The 25,918-nt window shown below is 37.2% G+C and overlaps 1 protein-coding gene across 1 annotated transcript in view; it reads left to right on the top strand.

Moving 5' to 3' along the window:
- The window catches only part of DOCK3 (dedicator of cytokinesis 3), a 207,071-nt gene that overhangs the window by 76,076 nt on the left and 105,077 nt on the right, over positions 1-25,918 (top strand). The window contains 2 exon segments of the mRNA XM_035894678.1: positions 4,512-4,553; positions 5,817-5,971. Coding sequence (XP_035750571.1) covers positions 4,512-4,553; positions 5,817-5,971 — 197 coding nt within the window.

The following is a 25,918-nucleotide window of genomic DNA, read 5'->3' on the forward strand; positions in this document are numbered from 1 at the left end:
TCCTCATATTCAACTGAAACCTCTTATGTTTCAGTTTGCACCCATTGCCCCTTGTCCTGTTGCTGAGCATCACTGCAAAGAGTCTGGCTCCATCCTTGTGACATCCACCCTTAAGCTATTTGTATGTGTTGATGAGATCCCCTCTCAGTCTTCTCTTCTTCAGGCTGAACAAGCCCAACTCTCTCAGCCTTTCCTCGTAGGGGAGGTGCTCCAGTCCCATAATCATCCTAGCTGCCCTCCTCTGGACTCTTTCTAGGAGTTCCTCATCTTTCTTGAACTGGGGAGCCCAGAACTGGACACAGTACTCCAGGTGGGGTCTCACCAGGGCAGAGTAGAGGGGGAAGATAACATCCCTTGACCTGCTGGCCACACTCCTCTTAATGCACCCCAGAATACCATTGGCCTTCTTGGCAACAAGGGCACATTGCTGGCTCATGGTCAGCTTGTCATCCACCAGGACTCCCAGGTCCCTCTTGGCAGAGCTGCTTTCCAGCAGGTCATCCCCCAGCCTGTACTGGTGCATGGGGTTCGACCTCCCCAGGTGCAGCACTCAACACTTGCCCTTGGTGAACTTCATCAGGTTCCTCTGTGCCCAACTTTCCAGCCTGTCGAGGTCCCGCTCCAGCCACTCCTCCCAGTTTTGTGTCATCAGCGAACTTGCTAATGACGGTACACTGTCATTGATAGCTCTTTCAATACATTAAAAACAAAACCACAAGATACTCACTAAGAGGCCAAGTTGGATAAACGAAGAATTCTTCATTGCCTCCAATCACTAGAGTGAAAGGAAGGGAAACTAAGAGTACCAAGAGCAGGTATAGAAGAACAGAAGTATAGAAAAGTATAATAGAATGGCACATATGGGTAAGTAGAAAAATTAAAAAGGCAGTGCACAAATTAAGATATAGCAAGCAAATATTGTCAATTGTATCAAGAAACAGTTTTATATAAATAAACTGGTAGTAATTGGGAAACTAAAAAGTTTTTCTGCTAGGGGGAAACCAATGGACACCCGATGCAAGAAAATAATGTGGCGTTTAATGTCCTTTTTCCCGCCCTCCCAAAGCTCTGGTAGTGTCGTAGGCTGTGTCAAATCACTAACAATACCTGTGGAAAAGTGAAAGGACTCACACCTGAACGGGGGAGGGGGAGAAGTTTATAAAGTATTTATCAGTTCCAGCGGATTTAGAACTACATACATTTCATCTGGGATGCCTAGAGAAGCTGTATCAGGCATGTTAGTGATGATAATTGGAAAGACAGGTTAAGTTCCAGAAGACTGACAAAGCGCAAGCATACTTTACACCTTTTAAAAAGGTGATGGAGGAGGAGGAGCTAGTAATCATGCTCTCCCTGTAAAAAATGCTGGAAGAGAAAAAAAATCCAATTATTTGCAACAAGGAGGTGAGTAATAGTGTCCGTGAGCTTGTTCAGAATAAGCACTTTTTAAAAGTTCCAATTTACTTCCAGAACATAAATGAGTCTAGTGGATAGAGGAAAAGCAGCTGATGCCATATTTAGATTTTCATAAAGATCTTAATTGTTTTTTTAATTTAAATTCTCCTACGGTCGTTAGTTCTAGATGAAATTACTGTAAAGTAAACACAAAGCTAATTAGAAAACCCATACTCAAAAAAAAAAATGTTGAAGAATGGTTGTCAATCATTTGGTTAAATAAGAGGAGGGGTGAATCAGCTTGATTTCTTGTGGTCATCCTCCATTTTGTAGTGCTTCATGTTTCATTAATTGACTGGATGATGAAGTAGGGAGTATGTTTACTAAATATGCAAATACCACAAAGTTAGAAGTGGTAGTATATGGGAGGAAATTCAAAATAGTGTAGAGAAATTGAAGAAATTATCTGAAAACTGTAGGATGCAAGTGAGAATCATAAATGCAAGGTTTTAACTTCTGCAGTCAATTGTTGCTTCTGAAGTACAGGTTGGGATGCTGCAAGCTACGGTTGTTTTGTAGGAGAAGATTTGAGTATTAATTATGGAATTGTAAGCTGAATTAATTAATCTTTTCATGCTAATGATGGATAAGACACATAGTCATTGGAAGGCTGCCATCAGGTCACCTCCAAACTTTCTTTTCTCCAGACTAAAAAAGCTGCATTCCCTCCATCTCTTCTCATAGAGCATGTGTTCCAGCTCCCAGCTGCTTTGGTGGTCCTTTGCTGAATGGGGTGCAGTATTTCAGGTGTAGTTTACTGTATGCTGAATAAAAAGGAATAAAAGTTATTCTAAATCTACTTGCTACATTCCTGTTAATAGAAACAGTAAATTGTTAAATGTCCTAGTTGCCAGAGCGCTCTCCTGACTTAGTTTGGCTTGCTGTTTAGCAGGAACCTGCCAGTCAATTCCCAGCCTATACCATGGAAGGATTAGCCTGTTCCAGGTGCAGGACTTGCTGTGTTTGTCCTTGCTGTATTTTATAAGGCTCCTTTTAACCAATTCCTCTGGATTGCCTAGATCCCTCTAAATGGAGGCTGCCTCCTTGAATACATTGACTGCTGCCCCCAATTTAGGACCATCTGTGAAATTATTAGGCTGCATAGGTCTTAGGGTAGACCTCTGATACCATCAACCACTACCTTTTGAGCCTGGCAGTCCAACTCTTTGGGGTTTTTTTACCAATATAGTTAGCCTACCCATCCGGGAGTAACTTCACAACTTGGGTACAAGGATGCTGTGGAAGACTGTGGTGAAGGCCTTGCTGAACTCAGGACAGGCAACAGCCACTAGTCTTTCCTCATCTACATTGCCCCAGAGGGCAATTAGATTGAGCAAGAGTGATTTACCCTTGATAAATCCATGTTGGCTATTTTCAGTCACCCTCTCATTCATGTACCCAAAAATGGCTTCCAGGAGACACGTCTGCTTTTTTGCACTTTGCCTAGCCAGAGGCAAGGGTACATAAAATTAACTCAGTCAGTGGTTGTCTGTATTGTAATAGCGTGGTCCTGAAGCGTAAAGGCAGAGTTAGTGAAGCCTAGTCTTTTGATTGAGAAAAATTGAAAATCTGGGTTTTCGCCACTTACTGTGACAGGTTTACCCAAATGTGCACTCTGTAAACAGCTGTGTTTGCTGAGGTAACTGTAGCTCTTTGAACCACCTCTCCCATTTCTGTTGCTTGAGTTTATCTCCCACTTTCTTACTCAGATTTAGAGATGAATTTTAGTCAAAAGAAGCCAGGATACCTTGAGCAGCTTAAGTAACTGGTTTTTTTTCTATGCCAGCCAGTTCCGAGTGGTTGCAGGTGACAAAAAGATTAAATAGGCAACTCAACTATCTAAACTTAGAGGGTTAAATTCAGAAGACAGCACAATAGTTAGACAAACAATGGAGCTGGAGATCGTTATTTCTTCTGCTGACAGTGTGCAAGAGGACGTTTTTCTAACTGTGAATGTAAATAGATGTCAAAATATGCCATTTAAGTTAATATCTTGATTTAGTCTCATTATGAAGATTCTCTCCTTTTGTGGTAAAAAGTCTTATTTTTCCTCTGTGTGAAAGACAGTGGCATTGTTTGGAAAAAGTATTGCTGAGTACATTTTTGTGGACTGTCTTTCACCTCTTTTGAAGCTATAAGTTTATCAACAGATCCTGCTGGTCTTGCTACTGAGTGTGTGTGTTTGGTCAGAATAAGATGTTGGGTGTGTAATAAAAGGATAGAGAGGGGGGCGAATGAAGACAATATTTATTAACACATGGTAGTGTTAATGTTAATATTTCAGTTTAAAATGCTAATGTTAAGACAAATGTGTGCAGAACAGGCATGGTAGAATCAATGATATGTTTTTTAAAGCTCTCTGGAACCTTTTCAATTTAGATTAGTATTTAAATCTCACTTTGGAGATTAAATCAGTTCAGTGAGACTTGCAGTCCATTTTGATTATAACATCTCCTATCATAAAGGCGTTTAAATACAGGATCATCCTCTGAGTTCCATTTTGGAGATGTAGCTCTTTATACTGATGCTTCTTTATAGGTGTTGGCCAACTGAAATTGTAGAAGAGTCTTTAACCATTTGTCAGGATTTCATTTTCTGATCAGAGCAAAAAGTTTGAACGAAGTCTAAAATCCATCCTTCTTTCTGATGTCTGTGTGTTTTAATAAATGTACCTTTTTATAGACAACATACTGGTAGATGAGGATTAGTGGTGAGGTAACCCCACGTTTAGCAAGGAAACACAGATTATACAGTACGGAGTTACGGACTTTTCAAAAATAAATGCTTTTACAAGGAAACTTGTCTAGCTTGTGACAGCCATTTACATTAAAAGCTAAGGTAAATACCACCTGTAAATTCAAGTATTTACGCTAAGAAACGGCTTAACTGAGAAAAGCCTTTAGGATAGCTAGTGGAATGATGATACACAGTGAAAAAAGGCCATGAAAAGTTGATGATAATCTCGAATAGTCGAATGTTCTAATGCTCCACAGATACAATGTAAATATTTCTTACTTTCAAAAAGGTTTAAATTTTACTATTTTGTATCTCCACAGCATTTGTCAAGTAGACACAGTGTCCAGCAGAGCACGTCACAGGTAAGCATCATCTACATAGGAATTTTTATTGTCTTTTAAGAGTTTGGTAACATAGGTAAAGGTATGATGGAGATTATTGGGTAAGTCCCTACCCATAGAACACTTTGTCAGAAGATCCCCAAGTGATTAATTTATTAAGCTCCTTCTTCAACTTCCATTTAGGCCTTTTTTCCTTAGCTCTAATTGTTGTTCTTAAAAGATCAACTTCTGTAGTGGTATCAAAAGCCTCAGTCTGGCCATATGAGTTGTCTTTCCACCTGCTAACGTGTGGCTTAGTAGGCTTCTGTTTCACACGTCCTTTATGTAGTAATGTAATCCTTTCCTGGTCACAGAATCTGGGTCTAATCTTTCCAGGAGAACTATGCTTCCACAGGTACCTGTCTTTAACGGATGAGGATTTACTTGGATTTAATTTAAAATCCAGAACAAAATTAATTTTAAACTCTACTTTTTTTAAGCTAGTACAAGTCTGGGTTGAACATCTGAAAATGCTAAGATTTTCTTTGTTAGTGTGTACCTGTCTACGCATTCAGAGGAGACTAGTCTCGTGAGCTTAGGATACTCATGCAACCTATTTATTAAGATCAGCATACAATGGATAGAAAGGCCTATAAAAATTAAAGAATAACTTCATTTCTAATTATACTTCTCTTTTTCCTACACCCCGGTTTTCACTGTTGTAAATAGGTCTTGATATACTGACTGAAATGGTAAACCTTTCTGCTATTTGGCTTTATTGGTTGCTCATGTTATCAACTGTTCTTAAGATTTCTTTTTGTTATACCTGCAGGGAATATTAGCCTGTGAAGCCTGGTTCTAAATGACCTCCATAAATGAATTGCAGCTGCTGAAAACAAATAACGTAACAAATGTTACTCTTAAAAATGCTTTGAAGTCTCTCTGCTTTAAATGGAAATCAAGAACCACTCTAGTACAGTCTTACTGTAGATCATTTTCAGTACCAGAATCAAGACGATATTTGAGAAATAGGATTGACTTGGTTTAGTGGATAAAAATAGATTTCAGATGCATAAACCATTTATCTCTTACTTACTTGGTTATTGTGGTTTCTCCAACTATTCAAATTAAAAGTTGAAAAAATAGAGGAAGAAAACAATCTGGCATGTACCTCTAAGGCAGAGTATATTTGAGATTAAGCTTTTACCTGAGAGAGGAGAGCAGAATCTCAGTTGAAATAATCAAGTTGGTCACGTGTCTTTTATTTGTGATGAACTAAAAATGATTTTCATTGTTTTTAATCAGGTGGATACAATTCGTCAGCGTCATGGGGAAGCTTGCCGTATGCCAGTGCCTCATCACTTCTTCCTCAGTCTAAAGAGCTTCACCTACAATACAATTGGAGAAGACACAGATGTCTTTTTTTCTTTGTACGATGTTCGAGAAGGCAAGCAGATCAGGTAGGATTGTATCAAATAACTGAAAAGCTTCCTAGGAAAAAAGTTGTGAACAAAGCAAATACATTGGAGAAAAACACGTGAGCTATTCTTGTGACACAACTGAAAGGAGAAAGCTGGTAAATCGTAAGTTGACAGTCCTGCGATGCATGCATGAGAGTATCAGTAATACTAATCATTGTGTATGAGAAGTAGTGCTTATGTATAAGCAAAGCATTAAAGGCTTTAAATAGTTGAATTTTATTTAGGTTTCTGACTTGGCCTCCAAATATTACTGAAGGTCTTAGTGTTTAGTAGCTGCCTTCTTAGGGCTCTTGTTTGAGAAGTACTAATAATGGCAGGGTCATGATGTATGATTGTTCTGAAAAGGGGGACTGCTGTGTGTTTGGATGCTGAATTGACACTCTTGAGCTCTCGTCCACTCCTTGCTATACTTACAGTCATGTTACAATACAGCTTTTCATTACTCTATTGCTATCTATATAAACTAAAATATTTGTATTCATCCATATGTCTAGGCTGGACAACTGTGCTGCTCAGTACGTTGAGGTAATTGGTACTAACATTAGCAAATAGGAAATGTGCTGTATTTTTCCTTTACAAGCATGTGTTTCGAAAACATCACAATATTTAGAAGAGTATTGCAGCATATGCGTTGTGTCTTGGAAATTAAGTAAGTGTAGCTTGGTCTGATCTAAAGTACAGCATGTTTGTGGGTTGTTTTGAGTTTTGTTTAAGGTATGTCCTGATAGTTGGCACAGACCACATTTACTACCATGGTTAAAACTGTCCTAGTTTTCAGCAAATTAGATTTAGATTTGTTCCAAATGGAAGAAAGAGCCCCAGAATGTTCTTTCCTCTATTTGGAAGAACGTTATTATGTTGAATAATTTGCATCCAAGGAAGTTCAGAGTAGAGTGATAACAGTTTTGTAGCTCTTCAGAATACATCCCACTAAAGAAGTGATCTGTATCAGAAAGCTCTAGTGGCTCGATTGTGTCTTACAAATACGTGTCTGCCACCATTTAGTTAGGCAACTTAAGGATCATTTTGCAGAATATGGCAAGAATGCCTGATCTGATACTACATCATGTTTATTTCACCTCTGCTAAGTGAGAAATGTTTGTTTGGATGTAGTTAGGAAGACGTGCCTAAAATTCCTCAATTGAGAGAATTAACAGACAGTAGCAGTTAAGAGGAGAAGGTGCAAATGGTAAATCAAAACAGAACAAAATTACTCACAAATAATTAGCTCATACCACAAAGCAGTAAAATATCACATTATTTAGATGAGGAAAGCTGCAGGGAAGAGGAAGGGACAAGCTGCTGCCATGACGGTGGAAGACCTCAGACATTACTTCAAAAGCAGATGAATTGTCTTGGGCTGCAGTTTGCATAGTATGTAAACATTGAGTGCGAAAGCCTTAAGAAGGGGTTTTGCTAGTGATAAAAAAAAAATGGTAATAGTTATAACAAGAAAAAGTACAAATTGCAGTTCAGGCATATTTAATTATATTTATAATAATGCTTTGATGTGCAAGCAGTTGTTATTACTTAGCTCTTCATATTGCGCATCAGTGATCTGCTGCAGTGAAAACAGCATGATTTTTACATTTTCTTACATCCCAAAGAGTGATAGAGAATAAGTGTGTAATGAGGCTGAGCTCTGTTTTAGAGAGGAAGCTTAAAAACAGAAAACAAACACATTTAGAGTGATGTTTTTATAACTACTTTAAAAGATGAAGTTTCTTTCCTTTTCTGTATGCCTCAGGACATAGTACATTAGGTAAAAAAACAAGCAAAGCTTCTTCACGCTGCATTCTAAATGGAAAGGACAAATTGACTTTTCTGAAATGGTTTCGAGGTTGATAAATTTCTTATCCCAACAGTTCACACTGGAGGTTGACTGGCTTTCAGCGTTAGTGCCTTGGACATGCAGTAGATTGCAAACCTCATTGAACCTCCAGAATCGGTGAAAGTTGCAGTGTTTTTCAAGAGCTGAAGTAATAGCATGTACCAGCTATTGATTAGCAATCAGAAGGTTGGAGCAGCAGCTGAAATACAGTTTGAGATATATTCCCAGGTTCTGAATAAAAACACTGTACTGTGTTTAATGGTTTGTGCTGTCTAAAAATGAGAAGCAGACAAAAGAAGACAGAAAGCAAGAATAACAATGCTGCTGTCTGAGGGGTAAGACCTAGAGGTAAGAAAAAGGATAAAGTTACTTAATATTTACTCTGACAGAACTACAAAAAGAAATACTTGTAAGTAAATAGAACTGGATCGATGAATGTCTGCCTCAATAACTTGTTTCAGCCCACAACAGAAACAACCTGCCAATCTGAGTATTAGATAATGGCACAGATCAAAAGGGATAAAAGTCTATTTGTGTCTTTTAAAGTATTTGGGATTTTTTGTTGCAAATATTGTGTGATATTTTTGCATACAAAAGACATTAGTCTAGCAACAAATCTTTGTAACTAAGCTTTAATACCTCAGTTTGTTTGCCGTGTGGAAGTAGTGGAAAACAATGAGAAAATTCATCTAGTTTTGATGACAGTGCAGGGGAAGTACAGCCCCATTGTGAGAAGTACCTTGGGATGAATGATCATACAATGATAGAGTTGATAGTAACTAGAAAAGGAAAGAAAGAAAATGTTAAGGTAAAGCTGCTGAGCTTCAATAAGGGAAGTGTCAATAAACGTCAAAAAAAGATCAACTGATATGGACAAAAGAAATTTGGATCTCGTCAGTTCCTTAACAATACTATTGAAGAGCACAAAAGCAAAGTGTTTCCATATGAAGGAAAGATTAAATATCACAACAACAGAAAGTCTGTATCATGTATTCTTTGGTGAAATAGAGTCTGGAAGGAAATATAAAATAGGAAATATAAAAAAGGAGAAACTAACAGAATCTTTGCGCAAACAAGGATGGGAAGAGACAGAAACTTGATGAAAAAATGCAATTAGCAAAAGGCATCAAGGATAAAGAATAATTCTTTAACATTTTAGCAGCAATTTTTTTTTTTTTTTTTACAAAATCAATAAATAATTGAACAGATTAGAGGGGACATTAAACTATCAGCAAGATAGCTGGAGTATTTAATAGCTGTTTTGCCTCAGTCTTCCAAGAAGGTCAGCTGCAATCAGATGACAAATGCAAAAAGTTCTGGATCAAATAAACTATTTATTAGTACTTAAAAGCTAAGAAGACAGTAAGTAAAAGTCAACATAGATTTGTCAAGCACAAGTCACGTCAGAGCCAACTAATTTTGTTCTCTTATATGGGAATGTGCCTCATGCCTCGAAGAGAAGCATTAAACTTGATACAGTAAAGTGGGGAGATACAGGCTAGATGAAACTACTGTAAAGGTGCTGGAAAACTGTTGGAAAAACAGATCCCAGAGTGTTATCTGTGCTGGAAGGATGCAATGAATAAGACTTACCTTAAATTTAAAAAAAAATAAATAAACCCCCAGATTTTTTCAGCATTATTTTGATGGACAGAAATAAACTAAATTCAGCAAAGCAGTGAGGTTTACCTACCTTTACAGTAGCTATTTTTACTAATAAATGCATATGATTATGCATAAACTTCAAAAATCACACATTCAAAAGCATGATACAATTTTTTTCTGAAAAAGAGCTTAAAGAATCCACTATATATGAAAAAGGATAAATAAATGTCAGTAGATTTTTCTTTATAAACTTTGTTTAAGCTTGTAAATTTTTTTTTTTTACTCTGACTGCTTCTTAAACCAGAATAGATGTTTCTAGCGCTGTTTTACCAGTTACCCTATTTTACTCCATTGAGGCTTAAAAGTTTCTTGTCATGTAGAAATATCCTTAATTATGGAGAGTGAATAGAACAAAAAAGAAATTCTGATGTGATTTAATTTGAAAAACTGAGGCCTATTCAGTAATTATGCATGGAAAATAGTGTGATGCATATTTCTGCTTGTAACTCCTCTGTCTGCCTTTACTGTGTCTTTACCATGCCTGATATAACAGACCTCCTCATGACTGGAGATTTTGGAAGATGTGATAAGTATCCATGGCAGTGATGATAGCTTTGACAGAGGCAGTCCATGGGTACATTTCTCATACAGAATACACTCAAGACCTTTTTGTTGTAAGACCAGGTTTTCTCCATGATATCTGTAGAAGGCATAAGTTTGCTGATGATCTCCTCTCTTTAATACATCATGTTATGAGAAGGCCTTATGATCTTTCAGCTGGTCTGTTGAGTCAGAATGCAGCACTGCCTGGGGTTTTTATTTGTTTGTTTCTGCATAGTGTCTTTTCTTGCTGTTATTTTATCTTACTATTGCATTCTACGAAGTATGAGGATGGCCCATTCTGACATGCAGACAGTCAAGCAGATGCATCAGATTAGCTGCCTGGGAGAAATAAGAAATTACCTGGGCATGCAGAGACAGAATTAGAAAAGCAAAAGCTCAGCTGGAGTTGAATGTAAGAGAGGGAGAGGGAAAGATACACATGCACACGCATGCACACATGGCTTCTGTAGGTTCATTGGCAGCAAATGGGAGACAAAGGGGAACGTGGCCCAAATGCTCAACGGGGCAGTATATGATGTGGTATGAGGAAAAAGTAACTAAGAACAGCGGCTGCTTTAAGTAATGAATATTTTCAGCTTAAACAATTGTAGTAGTAGCAACAGGTGGCTGTGCATATTTTTAGATGTAAATTTGCAGTGTAGATTGGCAGCTAAGAACATTTACAATAAAACAGTAATGAAACTTAAGATTTTGTCATTGATTTTTTTTTTTTTTTTTGGGTATGCGCATGAAGACAGACATTGAAAGTACATTCTTTTGTTTGCATTGTGCAGTATTCAAAAGTTTAGTTGCTCCTAATTTGTTGCTTTTGTGCCATCTGCCTTTATAATCAGCTCTTCACTTACAAGATCGCATACTCACCATAGTGCACATTATATTTTCTCCTTCCTGCTTATATGACTTTTTTTTTATTATTAACATTTAATATTCCATTCAGTCTGTGTAACTATTTTTGCAATGTCTACATGTTATTACCTTCATTTTGCTTTTGGAAACAAAGAAACAGAGGAATTCCTTAGCAGTTTTTCAGAGTATTGCATTATTTATCTTGAACTCATGTATAACAGGGTTACCCAGAAATGATCACATAGGACAAATTAAGAAAGTACGTATGGATAGGTAGATGGTACTCAGTTTAAGAACTGCTTTCTCTTGTGGTATTTTTCTGTATGATGCTCCCGACACTCCTTGTTAAGAGATTGCTATGATTATATTCTGAGAAATATTAAATGTACAGTGTGTCTAAAAAGCCTATATTATAGACATGCAACCTAAAGCTCGAAAATTTTAAAGGTAATGAAAACGTATGCTGGAAGTGTTACTTGGAGCCACAAAGAACGGGAAGTACAACAATACGCTCCTCCCCATGTTATCTTGTAGTGCCCCAGGAAAAATGTGAGAAAGCTCTCTTAAGGTAAAAATTAGAGAAAGAAAAAAAAAAAAAAAAAAAAAAAAAAAGGGATGCAGTATAGAAAAATACATTACTTTTTATTCCATGGTTTTACCTTGGGAAGATAGCAGAGAAGAGGAAAGAAGAGACAGCAATCATCCTAACCAAAGATATTCCGATCAGAAATTAAGATTCCAATTTACCCAAAGAAAGGTGAAAGCCAACTGACATGCTGACAAAGCCCTGGGGAATACTTAGCGTGATCTTCACGGTGCATTCTGTGGGTCCGTATTATTGTAACTCTTTCAGTATTGCAGATGTTTCAAGTAAGCCTCTTATTTTATCCATAAATTTGATCTAGGTAAAAATGATTGTTAGTGATCAGAATCCAAACTTGTCTTACCCAAAGGTGTGGCAGATGTTTAAAAGTAGAGTGCTTAGCATTTTTACTGTCTGTCTGGGTCCTCAGCACTTTGTTAGCAGGGAATGCAGGGGGAATAGAGTGTTCATCCAGAGAAGCTATGCAACCAGAGGAATTGGGAGGAGAAGAAATGTCCTCCACTGGCAGAGGAAAGTCTTATGGCATGTGCAGTATGGTAGTGGTGAGTAAGTCTACACTTAAAAGGTCGCCAGGGAATTTACATTATATACAACTCCCTGTTTTATTGCATAAAAAGACAAGTTTAGGTTTGTCAATTTTTGCTGCACATTTTTTCCTGTTGAGAAGCCTTAGGATGCTCTGCATCCTGAAATAATCACCCAGAAGTCTTCAAAGCTTCTATTGTTATCTGATGGTATACGAGAATTCTTCTGAAAATTAAGGAGTTTGGATTCAGGTGTCTGTGGCTGAACTGGAAGCCTATCTGTATCACTCTCCAACAATACTGAGTTTGTTTTAATACATGTGATTCTCCATTAAACAAGAAGGATCAAATAGCATTACAAAAGGCACCACTTCTACTGATCTGTTTAATTATTTTCTTTGCTAACTATGCCTTGGATTTTTTCAGTGCTATAGAGAAGGCAAAACAAGATGGGTGATGTATCTTCTACAGAAATGCAATTGGAATGATGCTTGTAAAATAAAAGATATTTTTTAAAAAATCATGTAATTGATATCTCACATAGGGCCTGTTCTAGTAACAGAAAGGGAGAAAATCCAGGATGAAAGGATATAAAACTGGAAAAAAAATAGATGGTTGTTCAGTGTTGGTAAGGACTACTGTCTATTCCTCATGTGAGTATACACATAGGTGCATCATGTAGATCTTGCCTTCCATGTGTTTCAATATGATTTTGCTTGACAATTTTATAGTGTCCAGGCAGCTTTGAAGGAATTTATGAATACTGTCAGTTAGAGGTGGGGGAAAGGATTAACTTTTTATGGAGAAGCAGAGAAATAAATGCACCTGCAAATGCAGAACCACGTATTCCTTCTGCTTAAGTACTTCCCAGCTAGCCTCTTAATACATGGGAAATTTCTGGGGATCATAGGTGATGGTCAGGTTTAAAGGGCATATATAAATCTATATACTGATGACCCAGTTATCTTACTTACAGTGAAATGAGAGAGAAGATGCTGCATAGTTATTGACCTTGAAAGCTATGACTAGTTCTCATGTATGCAAATTCCTGCACTTTTTCGGGGGTGTGTGTCTCATTTCCATAATGCCTCTCTGAGTGCGCTAGTACAGAGCACGATATTCTATCCACTGAGTTTTTTCACTTTTTTTTTTTTTTTTACTTTAAATTCTGTTTCTTCAGGACCTAATCAAATAGTTATCTAATCTTTTCACCTTTCAACATTTTTTTTAGCTTCTCTCAAACCGTTCCTTTCATTTCCTTTTGCAGGCATCCATCCTTCAATAATTTATTGTTAAGTTAAATTTATTTTTTTTCTTCAGATCTTTATTCTTTCTCTTTGTTGTCAATACAAGTGAAACATCCAGACGGAATCAGTAGAATTTCTTCCTCTGATTATAATTTAAAATAATTTGATTTGGAAAATAGAATACTCGTCTTTCTAAGGGGAAAGAGAAAGAAAGAAGAGAGTAATGGAATTAAAATAATCAATGAGAGCCAGTTTGTGAGAGTGTGAAGTACTGCAATGAGAGGGGAATGGAGGAAAGGCACAGTAACAGTGAAGTAATAATTTGGGTGGTTATTAACTTGGACTGGTTAGCATTTCCCACCTTTTTTTTTTTTTTTTACTCTGACCTAGTTGTGCCTTTGGGCTTTATCTAAATGAAGTTATGCTGTATAACTGTAACCTTACACAGTGAGCACATACCATGTTATTATGATATTTTTCTTATTGCTTAAGTGATAAATGTAGATGTGACTGGAGATAGTGTGCTCATGCTTTGAGATACGGGGGCAGGGTATGATTTGCTACCAAGAGATGTTTGCTGTAATATAAGATGCCTGTCCAAAATTTTGTATTGAAATACGGTGTACTACCAGGGTATACATCATTCTTTTATGCTATAGATGGATGTCCTGACACACATCATAAGCATAAATCGTTTGCGCTCTAATGTAAGGAAAGAGATAGCAAATGCTCATGCAAAGAACAATCAGAATGAATGGAATAAAACAAAAGGAATAACAAAATACGTGTTTTTATAAGCCAAACATCTGCCTTGGCCTCCTCCTTAAAACAAACAAACCAACTCAAAGGTGTATATTAACATAACTGGTATGTGGTCTGTGTTACATAGTAGACAAAATGGAATTGAATGATCCCATCTACTCTTAAAATTAATCTCTTAGATAGAAGTCTTTTCTACTATATTATATCAACTGGTAGTTTCCTAGCAGCATCATGATGGAAGCTCATCTTGAATAGAGACTTGAATAGAGAATAGTTAGGAAAAGGTATGTTGGCAGAATATTTGTCCCCCAAAGATTCTACCTTAGAATTCCGAATTTCACACTGTTCCTCTTTGCCTAGGATAGTAAGATACAGGATGGAGAAGAATGTGTCTGCTCTGAAGCAAGACTTAATCCTTCAATGGTTAATTTTTAGCTGCTTGTAGCAAATCAACATTTATTGGTTAGGTGCATTACAGAGAAAGTCGTTGTTGCTTTGGAGGGAAAAAAAAAACCCCTAAGAACTTCTGAAGTTCATGAAGCAGCTTCATTGCCTTATTCTTTGACTCTTACCTCAGAGTATGTGGAGATATTAACAAGGTCAACATCTAGCCCTTTTTAAAGCATCTCACTGTGTTTCACTGAGATGCCTTTTCACTTTCCTTTCCTTCTTGCTGACGGGATAAAACTGTAATCCATTCTTTCTCAGCAGATGGCTAGGTAAAACATGACGAAATGTGAGAAAATGGAGACCCACAGTGATTTTAAAATACTAGACATGTAGCAACATATCTTCTACCCGGCCACCAATTTTCAGTTGTGCTAGGAATTTGGTAATTTTGAAGCATCTATTTCTGTGTTAAAATGGAAAAACAATAGGCAAAATGAGAGAAAACACAACCTTGCTCTTTAATGCTGTTGCTAAGAGGTGATATGGAAAGATGGTTTCCGTGGAAATGTTCTGAATTTCTGGGTGGATGTTGGGGGGAATGTGAGTACTGGGAGTCTGTCTCGCATTTTCTGTCTTAAGAATTTAGCGCCATTGACAAAGCAGCTCTCGGGAGAGAAACATGATTTGGAAACACAACTAAGGACTAAAAAATGCTGTTAATGTATATCATGATAGTTGGATTTAGCCGTTTTAAAGTCATCTAATGTAAAATCATCTGCCCCTTTTTTCAAGGCTGAATCAGAAAAATTTAAGTGGCAATGTTTTGTTGTTAAGACTGGTCTACAGTTCTGTATGGGTGGTAACTGCAGAAGAAACGTAGATAATTTCCCATTTGTAACTCATTTCATGATCTTGAGATACTTTCCAACCAAGTTCTTTTACCAGAAAAAAATTAGCAGACAAGTACATAGAAGTTTAAGATATTAAAGGTGTAAAAATATTAGAGAACAACATGGTCATTATTTTAAATGTATTGTCTCCTTGGCCTCGTAAACAGGTTCACGTTTACTGCATGATCAAACTGGTTTTGGTTTGACCAGTGTGTGTGTGTTAGAAAAGTAAGAGTTTTCTCAAGCTGCTACTCACTTGTACAGTTTCGTCCTGTTTTAGTATCTCTAAGCTTCCATTACTTCTCATAGGTGTTATTGAATCGATAGAAGTCATGATGCTGCAGGGAAGGGGGAGAAGGGAGGCAGGGGCAGGTGGGCTGTAAAAAGAAATTTTTGTGACAGTGTTTAGATAGAGTAGAATAAAATTCACCGCTTTGAAACACTGAATTTAGAAATTATGAATTTGAGGGGAATTGATTTTCACTTTTTCTGTAGTAGGAGTTTTCTCTGACACAGTATTCCTAATTCAGATGTCAGAATACAAATCTGTGTACCAACTTGCTGAAGGTAACCTTGGCAAATTTGACAGGAATCCTTCATCTCTTTGTGTATTTATTGATGAGTTAGCTCCATGGTTCTCATCATCATTTAGTCATATTTTCTTGACTTTTAAACCGTCGATAGGAATGTATATCAGCTGCTAAAAAATGTTAGCAGGAACAGTGTAGTTAAAATTACATCGCATTTACACATTTCTTTGTGAATAATTTTCTTGTAGCACTTCCTAATGGAGGCATTTATCATCTGGAACTTTCTTTTTAAACACTAAGCAAACTTCTGAAAAAGCAATAGCAATTTTTCCACGAGATCTAACTGAGTTTTAAGGGTTTGAGCCCCCTCCAAGCTCTGATATGCAAGGTCAGCGTGCTTAATGGGAGAACACCTGTACAGAGCAACTCTACATGCTCCAAACCAGAGTTGTAGACACTGAATGCATTCTAGAAATCAGATGCTGCTTGTGTAGAGGGAGGCTTAGCAGCTGAGAATGGCAAAGGGCTTGGAGATACACGGGCAGGTGAAGAATAAACAGGAAGATAGGCATTAATAAGGTCAGAAGAAAGGAAGACAGGATCACTGGTAAATGAATATGGTTGAAGTTGAGTAGTGCAAAAAGCAAAAATGTCTGACTGCATTCTCTCCCAGCCTAAGGAACTGACCTTAAGATCCCTTTTTCTGCATTGTTTCTCTTTTTGGCTAATAGCCCTGGGAGTGCTGTGACTGTATGTGTGTGTTTGTCCCCTGATAATTGCTTTAAAATATTATCATGTTCCACTATTGCCAGTTGTTATGTTAGGAAGCAGAAAATTATATTTTACTTTTATTGTGCAGTTTCATGCTAAGATTCCTATGTGTTATGTTTTTTTAATAGCAGCCTTCTTGCAGTTATTTTAAAATAGCAAAGTTATCTCATTCACTGTCAGTATAATGCTTTGTCTACTGGGGAAAAAAATAACTTTGTATCATTCAGAATTATTTCTTTAATATTCAGAGAATTGTCCTAGGGATTAGGTTTACCAAATAATGAGGGCTTTCTTCTGCTTAGTCATGAAAAAAATTCCATCTAATTTTTACCTCATTTCCAGTAATCTGTTGGGATAGCTAATCCTCCATTAGTTCCTCCTATACTTCAGTTTATTGTGTTCGTAGTATTTAAAGGAAAGTATTTTTCTGAAACTTGTGCAATAGGTAATCCACAGAAGTAGTAGCAGGGAGGATATCAGTTCTTGATTCTGCTCAGGATGAGCTTCCTTAAAAACATAGTCCAGTAAGCAAGAATTAAGGAATGTTGCCATCCACAGTAATGGCCCTTGTTCATTGTAGTCAACATGGAGAACAGGCAGGTCTCTGAAGGCTACTGCACACATATGGCAGGGGACAAATAGCCTTTCTGATATAATATATTAACTCTTAGAAAATACAGGTTTGATCATCATTGGAGACAGATGTAACCTACGGAGTATTTTATAAGGGTTTTTTTTATGTGTGTAGATTTTTTTTAAAAGGCCAAAGGCAGAGTAATGCCTTCTCATTTGTTCTACCGGTTGCTCCAGCTGACTTTTCATTCCCTAGGTCTCTCTCCCAAATCTGCATTTGCTTGGTTTTCCTATTTATTCCCTTTGTTGTTAATATTATTTATTTTAAAGAAACTATAACTATCTAGATTTGTATATGAAAGTTGCTGTAGAGAGGTAAGCGGTGTTATTAGAGGTGTTTGTTCTTTCCTACAAAACTACTAATACAAAGCTATGATAAAACAGGAGCTTGTATAATAATCAATCATATCTTCTATCACCACCACCACCCTCCTTCTGAAAGAAAATTTTTCAGGTTGGGGATCAGATATGACATACCAGTAGGCAGGGGTACAGTTTTTTCTACAGGGGTATTTCCATTTTTTACTTATTAACAGGAAGAAATCAATTAGTTGCAGGTATTTGAAGTTCTTCCCTGTTCCTGCTCAGAAAGAACAAAAATGTGTCTTGAACACATACAGCTAGAAGAGATTTTGCTGTCTTGACTGGCAGGGTGCAGATACATGTTGTTAAAATGTTTAGGTGAACTACATAGCTGAGAGAAAGCAATTACAAGTAATTTTCTGTCTGTAGGAAGGCCCAAGTGTAATGAATTCTATTCTTCATACTTGAGCTCTTTCTGTTTCAAAAATTCACTGTCAAAACCCCGTTCTCTGTCTCTCACTGAAATTGTCAGGTGCAAAGCCAAGTAACAGGGATATGTGGTTTGTAGAGCAAGAATTAAATGAGACAACTGCTGTATTAGACCTCAGAAGCATTAGCTTCTCCCAGGTTAGAAATCATGATAAAATACTTACTCTGTAAAATTCCTGTAATCCAAAATTAGAAGTCTTCCCTACAGTTATGATCAAAGCAATTCGTACCTACCATCTGGCAGGGTCAGTCTGGCTTTCTTTTTGTTGGTTAAAATCGTGATTGTGAGCAGGGACTAAGGAATTATGCTATATGACTAACGTGTCTCTCTCTTTTTTTGAAAGAGAAACTTTCTCTAGCTAGTGGAGAGGATTCCTTTCAGGAACACAAATATGTACCTTTCGTGACGTAAATAACAAAAATATACTAACGACAGTGTCAAATGTTCCAGTGTTGCAGACTCATAAGAACCCAAGGAGAATGTAATTGGTGCTTAGCTACATTTCTTCTGCAAGCTTTAATAATGTTTTTAATGTTGTGGTTGGTTTTCCTTGATGTGGTGGAGAGGAATGAGAGGTACTTATTTTCTCTGTTTTCTGTTTCTATAGAAACCCAGTGTTTGCAGTAACAGTCTTACCGTAAGCTCTGTAATCCTCCCCCGTGGCTTCTAGCCAGTGTGGTAACTTAATAATTCATGAGCGTTAAGCCTGAATTTGCTGGGAAGCAAACTGGGTTGCTTGGAGCCATTTGCTCAGAGCCAGATTCATTTCCCTCACAGATTTAGCGTTCTTTTCTCGAAGATGTCTTTATAAAATACACTCCATAAACTAAACCAGTGTACTTTTCTTCACTTGTTTCTGAAATTGGGGTTATTGGAGATCATCTGTATAAGGCAGGTCATGAAAAAAAACCCTCTCTGCCTCCCTCCCCACCTTAAAGAAAAAAAAAAAAAAAAAAGAACAGAAAAGGGGGAAAAAAACAAACACAGGCCATGAGCATTTGCCTGAAAAGGAAGGTTTTAAATAGTCCATGAATCACTGTTCAGACAATATGCAAACTGAAAGTTTAGCAGAGGTGATCTTTCTGTCTCAGGGGATTGGGAGTGACCGCTATAGATGATAGGGTGCTCAAATACTGCTGTGCTATGGGATCTAGTATACACTGTTGGGTTACATTATAAATTGGAATGCAGTTCTTCACAGACACAGTGTCATACTATACATATGCTTTGACTTACTCTCGCGCTTAAAATGAGAATTGAAGACTCATCTGTGGAGCACTGGGAGATTTTATTATTAGGTCAGTCTTACAGCAGCTGTAAGGACTTAGATATTTTTTTTTTCCAAGAGAGTGAGCAAAAATTAGCAAGTCTAACAGGGAAACATGATTAACAGAAAATAAACTTGAAATTTTTTCAGGGAGGATACTCCTAAATGGACTGCAAACAAATTGCTTAATCGTCTCAAGAGTTCTGCCTCTTAAAGTGCAATAGCAATATGTAGATGAATTCTGAAATATTTTCACAAAAAGGGAACTTTGTTAAAAGTATTTGTGATCTTTCCACAAAGTAGTATTTACAAGCGACTTCAGCTCTTAGGAGGAGCCAAAATTATTTACCGTTTGATGATAACTTTACATTTGCATTTCTTCACCTACTTACATAGGTGTCATGGACAGTTGTACTTCATTAGAAACCCTTTCTCCTATTGTTTAAATCGTCTTTCAGGTGAAAAAGCAACCATGTATTTATGAAAGTGGGAAGTGATTGAAATACCAATATACAGGCATGCTTTCTTCATGAATATGAGACTATCTGGTTGAAATAAAAGTTCAGAAGTCCTGACGTAACAGTTGTTTCTTTTTTAGAAAGTTTCTACAGGGAGTTCTCAAAAGGATCGGGATACAATGCGTCCCATAGTGACGCATTTTGATCACTGAGCAATGTTTTTGAGAAAGATTTTGTCAAAGGGAATGAAATTCTATGTTTTCCCTGATCCTACATAATGTTGTACAAGCAAATACGAGAAGCCTGGTATTGTTGTTGTTAATGATATTGCATGATGCAGCACAAACGGAAATCCGGGGCAATACAGCCAGGGTTTTTTCGTCTGCCACCAGATAGGCAATTGGAGAGCAATAATCACTTTCCTGAAAAGCTAGCTAATGCTGCTGCGTTGAGGCTTTAAAACTTCTGCTGTGCTGGTTCAGTGTACTTCCTCTCTGATACTAAGTAATTCAGTAATTAATATTAGTTTGTGGGAAGAGACTGTAGTTCAGTTATCTTCTCCCTCCCCCCGCCCCCCGGTGCAAAAAGACCAGAAATCTCTTTCACGGTGTGTCTCTGCTAACTAAGGAATATTTTGAAACAAGCACATTTTTTTGCAGCTTTAAGAAAATATGTTGGTCACATACTAGTAATTCCTATCATAATTCCATTCACTTGGTCAACATACTGTCCTTCTAGAGCTTGTACACACAGCGGTGCAAAGAATGCAGTATCCCATGGCACTGATGAAGTAAACTGCCTGAAATACGGTGTGCACAGCAAGACTGCAATGGTTTGAAGGCAAATGTTGGCAAGATTTCTGTTGTCATAGAGAATGACTAGCTCATCCTGAGGTCTATCCTGGTTGACCTGGGCTTGCAGTGCATACAGTTTATTCTTGAGATTTATCTGGGACGAAAGATTTACAGCAATGCCTTAAAATGCTTATGATATTCATGAGCCAAATCAAATTTTATTCTAGAGTTATTGTCAGGCATATTAGCATTCATTAAAAGAAATGAGACTAGATGAGATTTTTTTTTTTTGTGAGAAATTAAGTAATATGCTTATTACCATTTCTTAAATGGTAGAACTGAGTATGATGAAAAGAGGTGAGCTGTGCTGGTTGGGCAAGTCTTTGTATGTAGCTTATTTCTGCTAGCTTCTGTGATAACATTTTCAGATTTTTGTTCCTGAATTTTTATTTTGTATGCAGGTAGGGATTTACATGATACTAGAAGAGTAAGAAAGAAACGTAGGGAGACACTAAAACAGGATCAGGGACTAAAATACAAGTTGTTATATGATCTTCTCTGCTACCATGTGACCCTTTTCACTGTGCACTGGTACATATGTCACGGGACCAATATATATTTCAAAAATAACCTTTTTTCTTAGAAGGGATCTGTCAAATGCTAGATTCTGAAAACCCAGTAAAATACAGCCTTTAAGAAAGAACTGAGGTGCTTGTAAAAATGTTGAGGGTTTTCAGTGTTCCCCCAGTTGTTCTCTGGATATAAGTAGTACTGAGGAAAATAAGAAAAATGAAGGAACAGATTTGAACTTTTGCCTTTTAGTGGCATTTTGTAGTGGAAAGGGTGAAGGAGGAATTTGTTGCTGGGAGAAATGGCTACCAAACCATTAAAGTCAAGGGAAGGGTACAGTATGTGAGGTGTCTGCTTAAGGGGATTGACACCCTAATGTGTTGCTGTCTTTACTTCAGAAAACCAATCTCCTGTGTACTGTTAATTTTTTTTTTTTTTAAATCTATGTTCTGTACCATCAGTTTCCAATTCAAACAGAAAATTGGTCTTTAGTCTCTCTACAGACTACCATTGCTTTGGCACTGTGCACCTATTAATGCTGTACCGACATTCATAAATGGATACGCAGTTAAGATTTTTGCCTCACAACCCCACACTAGTTAAACCTGCCAATGAGTTAATACAAGGGAGCTTACTAACCCATTCCAAGCTCTTTGCCAGGCCTTTTGTTGTCATCTTTGCATGTTATGCAAAAAAAAGCACCCCACAAACAATCTCAGTAACAAAAACTCCCCACAAGCATAATGCCACTCCTGCTCAACCAACAGTAAATTTTGTCCCTGTTTGCCTCTTCCTTCATGCTGAAAATGTAATGTCCCAAACCACTGATTGCTTCCTTCCTTTTTGCAGAAACAGATGCCAGTTCAGTATGGTCCTGCTTTTCAGACAGTTAAAGGAAGCCAAGAAGTGAGACACTATGCTGCTTTCATTTTTCTTCCTTTCCAGTACAAGAACAAGAAGCTATTTGATTTTGCTTGTCAGAGCAATGTTTCTTATATTTGAGTAGCTTTAGCAATTACTAATCATATGAGTGATTGTAAACCTGACTTATGGCTACACAAGGGGTGGTTTCACTGTGATGTAAGTTAGCACAGGAGGAGATCTTGCAGTTAGAGTAATTGGAGATTGCTTATAGCGTGTAGGAGCAAGAGGAATAAATAAGCTTCTGTTTAAGACTCTGCTACTGATGTGGCACATCTTAGGTCTGAACTCAGCGAGGTGAAAATGTTAATTTGCTGGTGCATTTCTTCTCTCCAATTTTATGCAAGGGAGAACTGGTTTCAGTGTATTCAGTGTATTTTCAGAATAGCTGATTTTTTTTTTTTTTTTTTGACAGCAGTTTGATCAAGCAGATTGCATCAAATACTCAGTATCTCCCTATACTTAATTTCCACCGCTCATTTAACAATTGTAGCTACTAGGTTTTTAAATTTTCCTTATGATGTATTTGAGGTTTTTTTACAGAGTAACATGTGTCTGTTTTCTTTAAATTAGAGCATATTAAATTACAATAAAAATACTACTTAATGCATGCAAACACGGACAATTATTTCCATATGGCGTTTACTCAGAATTGGTATTTTCGTTTACTAAACCAGACTCTAATGTTGTCCAGATTCTATGCAAGCTCTTGTCTCTGTGCAGAAGATAAGCTTGAGGAACAGACACACGGGTGACTGAACTCTTCCAAAGGAAGTAGTTTCCAAAATAAGAAACTGACTGAATTCCCATTAAGTTTCTTGACCCTATCTTTGTCCAAAAAAGGAGCTATAATAATAGCTGAAGACAGTGGATCTTCAGATCATTGAAAATAGGTTTATTCTTCCTGGTTTCCTTTGACATAAAAATAAGTTTCCAGTTGGAAAATGGGGAGCATCTGACTAACTAGTTCATAATATGGGTCAACAGTGTAAAAAGGTTCAAGTCCCATTCCAGGATATACTAACATTATTAGCACTAGTGAGACCTTAGTGGAATATTTAGACCAGTTTCTGTAAACTGTTCTCGAACAGTAATACCAAAGATTAGAGAAATTGTGGAGTTGAGAAACAAAACTGTAAGTTTAGGAGAAATGACCCACAAGGAAAGGTGTAAGAACTTGAGGTTGCTTCGTCTTTTAAGGCTACCTATTATCAGCGCTGTCTTTTCGTTCTCCTTGTCCTGTCACTGCATCTCTCCTTTGACAGAATGCCACTTTGTGTTCCACAGTTCCCAAATGCTACGGTTGCCTCAAAGTCCCCTTAATTATTTAGTGACACAAGCTCAAAAGGACTGAAGGGAGGACTGGAAATTAAAGGAAGGAATTTAAAGGCTGTTACTGAGGTAGTGCTGGGATAAGGGAACAATTGATGAATAGGCAGGTGAAAAAGTTGGTGGTCTGCTTCATCTCTTGAAAAGCACTGGAATATGGGGATGGGAACCAGGTTTTCTCTGTGGCTGTAACAGGAAAAAGAATAAATTGCAAATTTAAAAAGATTTCCACTTGTTAATGCAGTAAAACCTTGCAAGAGGCTATCAAATGAGCCTCCAGAATATCTTTCTCTGGATGTTTTGAAAGCAGACTGAACAATACAACTGTTGGTAATGAATCAAGTATAAATAGGCTATATCAGCTCAAAGGCTTGACAGTCCCTTCTCTGCTGTTGTCGGAGGGATGGCCTGCACAGGATTCTGTGGCATACAGTATTGTATTCAACCTCAGTTATGAAAATGAAATGCTCGTTAGTGCTGAAGTGATTTTCAAAGAAAACCTGTGTTGGAAATTCAAAAATACAGAACTTATTGGAGATTTAAAATATAGTATGTAATGTTATTATTGTGATCAATGGAGGTAAAAGAGCAGTTATAACATTATTTCTTGAAGAACTTAAATTGAATGAGTTTTAATTCTTAAATTATGTTATATAATGCATATATATATGCATTTGTGTGGTACATACATATATTACAAATTACTGTAAAGTTCACTCTCCAATAGTAGCTCTGTGAATGGCTAGTGAGAATTTTTTAGGCATGACATTCTGAATACTTTCCTGGGTTTGATATATCCAGGACTATTAAACCCAAAGCTATTGTTGCTGTTCCTGAGCTTCTATGATTCACTTTGGTGTAAGCTGGTAGTACCTATCAGCAGAGCGTTACTGTATGCTTTCTTTAGTCTTCTATTGTTTCCACTGCTAGACATTGTTAGAAACAGCATAGTAGGGTAAGATGGACCTTTCATATGGAGGGATGTTTGTTAGGATTTGTCTAAACTCAGTTTATCTGTGGACCAGCACTTCTGCTTCTATAATATTGGATAATAGTATATATTTCCTGTATTTTTATCCCAGAATTTGAAAATATTCTGTCAGTGGTACATTTTCAAATTTCTGTTTTCCCTTCCTGTAAATAACTCTTCATCTTGCGGAAGAGCTTGGTGTTCTGCTAGTGGTTTGGTTTCCCTTGAAAAGGTCGGTCATCCTCTGAATTAAGAGAACGGGCCTTGATCTGACCACTAAAATGAAAGTGAAGATATTCCAGGTGTTTATTATATAGGGTATAATAACTTCCAGGGATTTGCAGTCAAATATAGGTGAGCCAGCTTTGATCTGCAGTTTGATTTCGGATGGGTGTCTTCACCAGTGAACACACTTTCCCCTGCAGACTTCATTTATATTGCTCATAGTCTTCTACTGGCAGGCTGCTTGTTGCCTTGTTTCCTCCTGATCCCAGGCTGCAGGTATTACCTTTGTGTTCGTCTGTTGCACCCCGTTTGGTGGCTGGATTACATTCAGCAGAAGTGAAAGGATAGTTTGCCAGAGATCTTGTTTGTGTAGTATGGGTCTATTTTGTGCTCTTATCCTTAAAAATGGGACACCGTTAATACGCATGAGGCATAGTAATTATTTTTCAGTGTATTAGTAGACGATGTTGGCAAATTTCCATTTAACAAATAAACTACAATCATTTAATTATAGCTGTTTCAAGTTGAGTTTTAAAGAGGACCGGGTGTTTATTTTATGAAAGCTACTTTTGTAGCTCTGTAGGTCATGGTAGCTTTTTGTTTGTTTTCTTTAAGGCATTTTACTTCATGGAAGGAGACATGCTTTACAAACTGTACTTGTAACAGAAATTACATGTATGTTACCTCCTACTCTTTCTAAATGAAAGATTGTACAATAAAACTGATTCAAGGATTAAAATTAGATGGATTTATTAAAATTGAAGTCTCCCTGAATGGTGTTTTTGAAATTGGAAACATTGATGTTTATTGCTGTGGCTTGGAAAGAACATGGTTATGAGTTGATGCCTCTTTAAATTCCTACATATTTTTAATGATACAAAGCATGATTCCTGTTTGGAAATTGACGGTATAAAAGTTGGTTGTCTTCTGCTTCATTCCCTGCATTAACCAGAGCTTACTTGTGGGCGTCGCTGTAACTGTCCTGCCTGCTCCTCTTCTGAAATTCGTTGAGTAGAGAGAGCTGAATGCCAGCAAACGTAATTGCTGCTGAACTAACACCTATTGCATTTTGTGTTAATATTTAGAGTTCTGCAGTGTAATTGTTCAGGTAGTGCTGCAGGTCCTGTTTGTGTGGCCCTTACACAGGAGCAACAAAGGATGGAGGTGAACAGCTGGGAGAAACAACCGCTCTGGCCATCCTGCTCAAATTGCTTGCAACTATGTGTTTTCACAACCTTAATTAGTTACCAGCAAAATAATGAGCACAAGGCTGAGTTAATGATAAAGGTTAAGAATGTAATTAATGTGTTTTTATTGAAAATAGATCTTATTTTGAAAATTC

Source organism: Egretta garzetta, unplaced genomic scaffold, assembly GCF_000687185.1.
Source record: "Egretta garzetta isolate BGI_Z169 unplaced genomic scaffold, ASM68718v1 scaffold215, whole genome shotgun sequence".
Taxonomy (NCBI): Eukaryota; Metazoa; Chordata; class Aves; order Pelecaniformes; family Ardeidae; genus Egretta; species Egretta garzetta.